Consider the following 8,707-nt stretch of genomic DNA (forward strand, 5'->3'; position numbering starts at 1 on the left):
TTGTGGTTGGAGCACCACCAAAAAAGATGATTCCTCATTCAATATAAAACAGTTAACTCTTCCAAAGCTTGGAAAGCAAGCAAACAAGAAAGTGTTTTTCTGTTAGATGTGTGCAGGTGGATTTTCCACTAATCCCATGGCTAAATTTAGAAGTAGCATTGAGTGGCTCATTTTCACCCCACCCATTTATTAGTAGCTCTTCTGGGTACTGGACACTGGTATTTACTGCAGCCAAATGGTCTTCAACATAATGACTGGGTTTTTTCCAACAAAACAACTGTATTCTACCCTCCTCTTCCCACCGGCTGAGCATTGAAGAATCCTAGTGACCTGTCCAATGGCCAGGTTATGCACAGTGGTGTTGGAATTAATAACTATAAAACAAAGTATTTCTTTCAAAACCTGTTGTCTTTGCACACAGTGATTGACTAATCCTATCTCATCCTAAAATGCTTCGATGAAAGTCAAGATATTTATGGCAAGGAACTTGTCAAGTGTTTTCCATGGTGCTGCTTGGTTTTGGAGTCATACTCTGCTTTCTCTGGTAGGGCTCAGACAGTATTTCTGCTTTTTGTTGGTCTGGGTTATACCTACACCATCTACCTTAAGTCAAGCACTCAGTGGAGAAGACTCTATACCTCTGGACATCTGAAACAAGAACACTAGGCAAAATTCAAGTTCCTCATATGGCTTTTCTTTCTTAGAGATGAACTACTTCTACCTCTGAAGAGGCAACCCAGAGGACAGAGAGCACACGTGTCTGGCTTTCAAACTTGGAGCACGTACCAGAGCTGCCACACAGGAACCGCACTCTGTAGTTCTGGCAACCTTCACCTGTCTGGTCCTTGCCATGGCAAAGAAATCGATAGTCGTGGCCATTCTTGTAGAAAACCTCAGTGGTTAAAATAGTTCCATCGAGGGTCTCTGCCTGGAATGAGAACAGAAATATAAAATTGGTGATACGTTCAGACACTGATGTCATCATAAGAGGCTTTTGCTTTGAGTGATGCGCAACAGTTGTATAACGAAATGGGATGATTGGTATGCATGCTATCCAGCTGGCACTCCAGCTGGTGCTTCAGAACAGCTATTGTATGTGCTGACTGTGTAGATTTACTGCTAGTTGTAGTGTATCTCCTTTATTTTAAGACCATGTGCTTTCTTGGGTAGGAGTATTTTGAACTTCACTAACATCTGGTCTTGGTGCCCTAGATTTTCTTTCGGTATTTGTTTGAGGTCAGATGACAACACTGAACACAGATGCTTGTACCCAAATGAACTCATGCTCTCAAACCTCTTTGCTGCGCTCAGGTCACTGCTGGTGGCTCAGCTATACCTGAACTTTGCAGAAGAACAAGAGCAGGGTCTTACTTCTTCTTTCAATGAGTCAGTGATAATTGCTCTCAAAGGAAAAAATAAAAATAAAAATAAAAATAAAAATAAAAATAAAAATAAAAATAAAAATAAAAATAAAATAAAAATAAAAGCTATTCCAGTAACCTTGCTCCAAAAGGAACAAGAAGAGGAGGCCTTTTCTCCCATACAGGTACCAGCCTGTAGGGTTGCCTTGAGGAAACAGCTGCATCATACAAAGAAGCAGTGGGATGTGTAGCCTCTCCTGTGCTCCTGCTGGGGCAAGTGTCACCCCTCAGGTCACCAGCTCTATAGCTTGACCCTTTCACAAAAATGCAACTAATTGCATTGGACAGTCCAAATAACACATGCATTTTAACAAGGCAGCAGGAGATAAACCATCTTTCAATGAAGGGCCTGATCCTGATTAATTCACTCATGCAGACGTTCCTTATTAATGCAGCCACACTGCTGCTGCAGATAGGATTAACACCATCAGCTGAAGGAATGTGCCTCTGGCTGCACTGTGCTTCTGTTATTATCACTGTATCTTCAAATTTTCACGTTCAGCATAGATGAAGCAGGCCAGCTGGTATAAATCAGTGTAACTTTAGGAATGCGATAACAAACACCAGGTTATGCTACCTGAGGAATTGCCCTAAAATCTGCAGGAGAAGCTAAAAAAAAAAAAAAAATTGTTTTGCTTTTAATGTTCATGAGGAAAAAAAGAAGTATCTATAATTTAACAGAACAGAGGAAAAAAAGGTTGATTCTGGCACAGAAGAATACACTTCTTGTTTCTCTTTCAATACACAAGCTAAAAGGGCTGTATCATAACGAACATCTGACCTTTGCTCTGAACTAAGTTGTCACTTCTAATTCATGTATATGGAAGCAAAAATGAATGTGAATTTGCTAAGGTCTGGCAGAAAAGCATAGGGTATTTTTTCCCTTTCTTTTCAAGAGGAGATTCTTTAGAACATGTAGGTCTGGAAACTTACAGTCATACTATCAGCATTCCCATTTACTTCAATAACTGCATTTGTGTGGATAAGGAAAATCCACCAGTGGATGCAGAACCTCAGATTCAACTTCCACAGGTATGGAGTATTTTATTGTTTTTTGATAGGCAGAGCTTCTCTGGTACTTGTTTTAACAGGTAGACGGGTAAAGCATATGGCTAACATTTGCCAAAACAAAACAAAGGCGCTTTGTTTTGATAGTTTTATTTTTGCTTGAATAGGCTTCTGCAGTATCAGAAAAGATATATTTTTTCATCTCAGCCACATGGCATAATTTTAATGTTTATCTCCAAATATAATTCAAATTTCTTTCCAGAGGAAAAAAAAAACAAAAACAGTTGACTCCAAAAATGGCTGCAAGCTCATTGGCATTTTTCCCAACTACTACAGCTGGTTGCAATACCATCTCATTACATTCTGTGATTAATTTTTGAGGTAGGGTCCACTCCAGAATCATTTAAAAACTTTGAAATTTTCATGTCTTATTTTTTTCCTACAATTTTCCAGCAGGGAACCACATATTTCACGATAGCATCTGTGCTGTCCCTGACCCCATCTGTACTCCTTTTCATGCCAGACCCAGAATTTACTGAAAGGAGCTTAATTCTACAAACTTTTGTCTCAAAACAAGACAAGACTAGACAGAACCTGTCGGTTATATATTACAGCTGGAAAATAATCTGTGTCTTTTATTTAGAAACAAAAGTCACTGACAAGCACAATGTTCTGGGGGCTCTCATCTCACGCTGCCTCTCTAAAGCAAAGAGGTAAGCTGGCCTACCTGGATGTCAATGGGCTGCCTACAGATTTTATCAGGGTGAGCAGCTTTGAAGTCAGAAAGCTTCTCCATGTCTTTAGATCTTGCTTTCTCGGGCTTCTCAAACCACTCTGTCCATTCTACATCTGGAGACAAGTGCAAACAAGAAGAGTCATTTGAAAGTCATGCCTAATGAATGCAGCAAAAACACATGAAGCATAATTTGATCTCAGATATCATTCACAAGTTTCTTCTCTGATGATCTGATTCCTGCCTCTTCCTGCCAGTCTGTCAGCCGCTTGTAATGATGCTGTGAAGTGCAACCAGCCAAAGGAGAGCGGAGTTATTAAAAGCTGCATAATTGGAGTACGCAGTATGAGCATTATTAATAGTTATGGCTTTTGGATCCGGTCCTCTTTAGCTGTCATTTTGGATTTTCAGATCAAGTTTCAGTTACTGTATGTTGTCTGAAACATGGACATGATGACTATGCAGTCAGAAGAAATAAGAGGCTGTGTGTGATATCTTAGATCATAAGAGATGGAATTTCATACCCAGAGCAACAGAGGAAAATGAATGCCAGTTATCCAGAGAGTCCTGGAGACAATTGAGGAAAGAATCTGTGCATGTTCTTTACTTGGGTTAGCAGCAACATAAATAGCAACTTGCAAGCCCACTCTTCCCAAATAGCATTGTAATAAAAAGGATGGTTCACCCTATTTATCAACTCTACCACTGAGTTAAATACCAAACAGACCTCTTACCTTGAACCCACTCACTAGTCGAAGAGACGTTAAAGAATTCTCCATTCTCAGCCTTGAATAGTTTGAATACTTTGGCCACAGCTGACCCTTTGTGACCTGTTTTTTAAAAATGGCAAAATCAACGAATGCACTCAAAAAAATGTCAAAACTGAAAAGGTAATTTTCCATGTGTATATAAGCATAATTCGGGTTTATTAACCAGATTTAGGTTAGTATAACTTCCATTAAAAAGTTACTGAGACTTCAGACGCTGGACAATAAGGAGGATTCAGCTTGCAACAAAATGGTTTTATGGAGAGATTTTGAGGCTACCAATGCAGGACAAACTGATTAAATCTTCAGTTGGTGTGAACTGGACTTGTTCCATAGCTTTTTGTCAAAGAGGGAGGCAGAGGCTGAGCTCAACTGAGTTACAAGGATTTACACTGGTACAGGATCTTGCCTTTTATTTCACGGTTCAGATGACCGAGATTATACCCCACACTTTGATGCTTCAGCGGCATTAATTGAAAGCAGTAAAATATAAAGAGAGCATTCAATTAAATCCCTCTAACCATCAATTGTTCTTAGCTTGATGTAAAGCAATGTCAAATGAGAACATCATTGACCAAGTTTAACTGCGAGTAACTTCCAAGACGGTATTTTGTGCATGAATTACCTTGATATTCAATGTGGTCTTCAACAGAAGAGGAGGGATTTCCTTTAACAGTGATAAAACTCCATGGATGCCTGGAAAATCAAAATGAGAAATGATCAAATTATGTCATGCACTTGGTGCATATTTTTTATTGCTTAATGTTTTTAAGTTTCCCAAGGGCTCCACATTCAGAACAGTCTGATTGATGTGAAAGGCAATTTGATTAAAGTTAAAAATATCTTAAGATTTTGTATTTCTTCAGTAAATATACCACAAGATAAAGAAGCTCAAAGACAAATCCTTGCTCAATACAGTGTGTTTCTCTTTGAAAATCTTTAACGGGGGTTGTGTGTGACAGACGCATAGGACACCAGCAGCTCCTTGGGGAGATTGAAAATCTTTTTTTGTGTGTGTGCAATAGAGAATATATATTAAAAAAAAGCAGTTCTGCTTAAATAAATTTAGCTGCTGAAACGTTGTACATCACAATTGTCTTTGGAATGACATATGAGAATTTCTAATAGAGTGGCTGGCAAAGGGCAATAAAAAATACCTAGATAGTGTCTGGGTGTCCAGTTTCCTCATTTTGAACACTGAATGGGGACAAAGGTTTATGAGTCTGAATTGTCCGTTCAAATCTGATCCTGTGTCAGAAATAAGTTCATTAGTGCCTGATAGCTATTGGTTGAGTAGGTTCAATAACTATCAGCAGTACTGGAAAATGAACACATGGCTGAGTAAGCAAAGGAGACAGAGACTAAAGTACCTCCCAGTGCTGGAGATGAACCCAATTAATGGGGGTCAAGAGGGAATTTTATCTCTGAAATAGAAGAAATTCTGGCATACCAGCTCTTAATGACTAACAGAATAACAAATATGCTTTCAGAGTGGTAGAGAGACGCTCACCCTTACCCTGGATTTAGCAAACAACCCACAGATTAAATCATGTCTCTGTCAGTAAAAATACCCACAGGTTTCAATAGCATCAAGACGCACCCTTGAGTCTTACAGGTCACCTTACGCTTACCATCTGCTGGTACAAGAGAAGTTATAAGTCACTCTGGGACTTCAGAAGAAAACACAGACATTGACAGAAAGCCACTACAGCGTGCACAGATCACTGCTGGCTTGAGCTGGGCTTTGCTGAGGGTCACAGCCCTGTGCTGCAGGAGAGCACTGGCCCACCCCCATGCCCTGCCACATCCCCACAGCAAGGCGTTCCAAGTGGAATGTCCTCAGCCCCAGCACAGGACAGGCTCGAGGGAAACGGCCAGCATAACAACCTGGGAGCCTGCCAGCCAGCCAGATGCCGGAAAACTTGCCTGTGCCAACTGCCAACGGCACTGTTGGGCTGTGATCTCCATCCAGGGAGAGGAGGGGGTGGAGAAAGGAAAGACACTCAGCAGGAAAGATAAGTCTTTTTTTTTTAAATAAAAAAAAACCAAAAACCTTTGGTCACCAAATTCAAAGCGAATGGCAAAAAAAGATGCAGGTCCCATAATAATCCAAAATAATGATCAAAAGAAAAAGAAGCTAGCTAGTTCTGCAACTCAAGGTTTGGTCGCATTTCATGTGTTACAATACTTGTTTGTCTCAGTAAGTTTATCATGTAAACAATCATAAAGTCTTTCAATCCTTACACATAGACGCATGTAATCTGTTTGGGCTATATGAAATGAAGGGACTAGTAAGGCCAGAGCCAAACCAGTGTTATTTGGGTGGGGTTCCAAAGAGAACAACTGTGTCATCAAGCGCTGAAAGGCCTTCTTTTAATTTATTAGTTGAAGAAATAAAAAAACTCATGCTTAAAGAGCAAATTCACTTTTCAAAGGAACAGTAATAGAAGAGGAATCATAGAATCATAGAATCCGAATCATAGGAGTTGGAAGGGACCTCTAGAGATCATCAAGGCCAAACTCCTGCGGTTCTCTGCAGTAGGTTGAGCAGGAAAGTATCCAGGTGGATCTTAAATATCTCCAGAGAAGGAGACTCTACCACTTCTCTTGGGCAGCCTGTTCCAGTGCTCTGTCACCCAAACAGTAATGAAGTTTTTCCTCATGTTCATATGGATCTGTCTATGTGCCAGTTTGTGCCCATTACCCCCTGTCTAGTCACTACACACCACGGAAAAGATTATGCTTGCATCCTAATGTTCTAGACTCAGCAAATAAGCAACTGAAACAGTGCCAGGAGCACAGAACTTTTTTGCATAAATCAGCATTGCTCGTTTCTCTTCTACAGCAATGGGGATTTGCACAACTTTATAATCTGGTTGAACATGGTGTAATTGGTGATAGGAATTTGTCCATGTAACTCCCTCCACCACCTCCATGAGAAAACAGCCCAGCCTATGGCTCAATAGCCTGACTCATATGGCACCTCAGAAAATACGAAATAGAAATTATCTATCTCAAATTAGTAGCTGGGGTTGACACCATTTTTGTCTTAGTGTTGCCCAAGGTCAATCCAGTCATGAGAAGATCTGATAACAAGGAGCTGGACTGGCCAGCAAACCTCGGATCCAAGCAGTGAGACATGCATGGGCATGCTAGAAATTAAAATCCACCCTCTTTCCTTCCTTAGGAAGCCTTTCCTTCTTTTTGCCACATGGGTTAAAGTGTGTACAATTTTCTCAACCTGATTCTTTTTTAAGATTCTCCAAAAATTTCTGAAAAGCACCTCAAGTTCAAGTATATACATCCCTAATAAGAGTTACAGGTGTGTGGAAGGGAAACCAATGTCTAAATGTTGTCACGCTGAAGTAGAGCAGAAGTTCTATTTGCATAAGGAAAAAACCTTGGTACATCCAACAAAGTTGCATGTTTTCCACCCTGCCATCTAATTTCCTCTGTAAATCTCATAGCAGCTGCCATTCAGACCATTTTTCACAGTTTTTGAACATAACCACTAAGAACAGTCCTAAAAATGCATTTTTTAAACTTTGCACCACAATACAGATAGTTTTACCAACTACTGCTACTTCGTGTTACCCACCACGTCTCTGTTATTTACATAGGGAAATATTGTGGTATTAGAGATAACAGCGTGACAATGATTAGCTTTCTGACTACATACAGCAGCAATGCTGAAAGTCACACTTCGATACAAGAATTTCTATGGTATTTCCTTTATAAGCATTTACAGCAAAGTGAGAAACTAGCATTAAAACACCATAGTGGCCTAAAAACATCAAGAGCAATTTACTTTTATAAACATATGGGAATACCATCAATTTATTCCTGTTGCAGAATTAGGAAAAAAAGAGTATAACGTTCAAAAATCTTTTCCTGTATCCAAAATTTTGGTCTTTAAAAAAAAAACCATCAGGCTACTGGGCTTTATTGTGAGTTCTGAGTGTATGAGAGAGAGGGTTGGACTAATGGAGGTAGCCTGTGCTTGGAGACTATTTCTGCAGCTTTGTGTCTCTGAAATGCACTGCCTGGCGCACACAAGTCCCTGTAGTATTTTACACAACCTCTTTATTAACTGCCCCAAATGTTGCTCCATCTGCACATGCCCAGCTGACACTTGTGTGTTCCCATAGACTGCTCTTCAGAATCTTTTCTCCATACAAGGCAGATACGTTTTTTCATGTTTTGCAGTGATCCCCTCAGTGACAGCACAGTCCAGAGAGGAACACACACTTCTAACACATAACAACAAAAAGAGAAAAAAGCGCCTATATAAATTTAGATAAACACCAAAAATATAAATGTTACAGTTGGGTGAGTAGCAAAAATTCTCAGCAATGCACGTGCCAACACAGACACCATATTTGTCACAGAAGTACTTACAGTCCACAACATAAATTCACGCATGCTAAATTTCTATGCTGCCAAATCCTTAAATAAGTATTAGACAAGATGACAAATATACTGTATAGATACCTATATGCATTTAGCCAGGGTTACATTGCTATTATCCTACTCTCCTTAATGTTCAACCCATTCTATCCAACGTGTGTATGCAGATACGCTTCTTAAATCTTTGAGGGTTGGCTTGGGAATAAATAGGAATGATTAACTTGTAGGAATAGTATCTTGGAAAAACATCATTTTAAATACGAATAAATATGCTTTTCCTCACTTGCTAATAAAAATATCCAATATAGATAATGAGTGCATCTTAAACTATCTAATTAACTGCTAAAACCTCCTGTTGAAAAGTTTTCCTT

At 39.5% G+C, this 8,707-nt stretch overlaps 1 protein-coding gene across 2 annotated transcripts in view; it reads right to left on the reverse strand.

Annotated features, from left to right (window-relative positions):
• The window catches only part of CEMIP (cell migration inducing hyaluronidase 1), a 61,875-nt gene that overhangs the window by 38,651 nt on the left and 14,517 nt on the right, over nucleotides 1–8,707 (reverse strand). For both annotated transcript variants that reach the window (XM_010717463.3, XM_010717462.2), the window contains exons 7-10: nucleotides 4,555–4,625; nucleotides 3,897–3,992; nucleotides 3,157–3,278; nucleotides 787–928 (exon numbers count right to left, since the gene is read on the reverse strand). In XM_010717463.3, coding sequence (XP_010715765.1) covers nucleotides 787–928; nucleotides 3,157–3,278; nucleotides 3,897–3,992; nucleotides 4,555–4,625 — 431 coding nt within the window. The remainder of the gene's footprint in view (nucleotides 1–786; nucleotides 929–3,156; nucleotides 3,279–3,896; nucleotides 3,993–4,554; nucleotides 4,626–8,707) is intronic.

Source organism: Meleagris gallopavo, chromosome 12 (genome assembly GCF_000146605.3).
Source record: "Meleagris gallopavo isolate NT-WF06-2002-E0010 breed Aviagen turkey brand Nicholas breeding stock chromosome 12, Turkey_5.1, whole genome shotgun sequence".
Classification (NCBI taxonomy): Eukaryota; Metazoa; Chordata; class Aves; order Galliformes; family Phasianidae; genus Meleagris; species Meleagris gallopavo.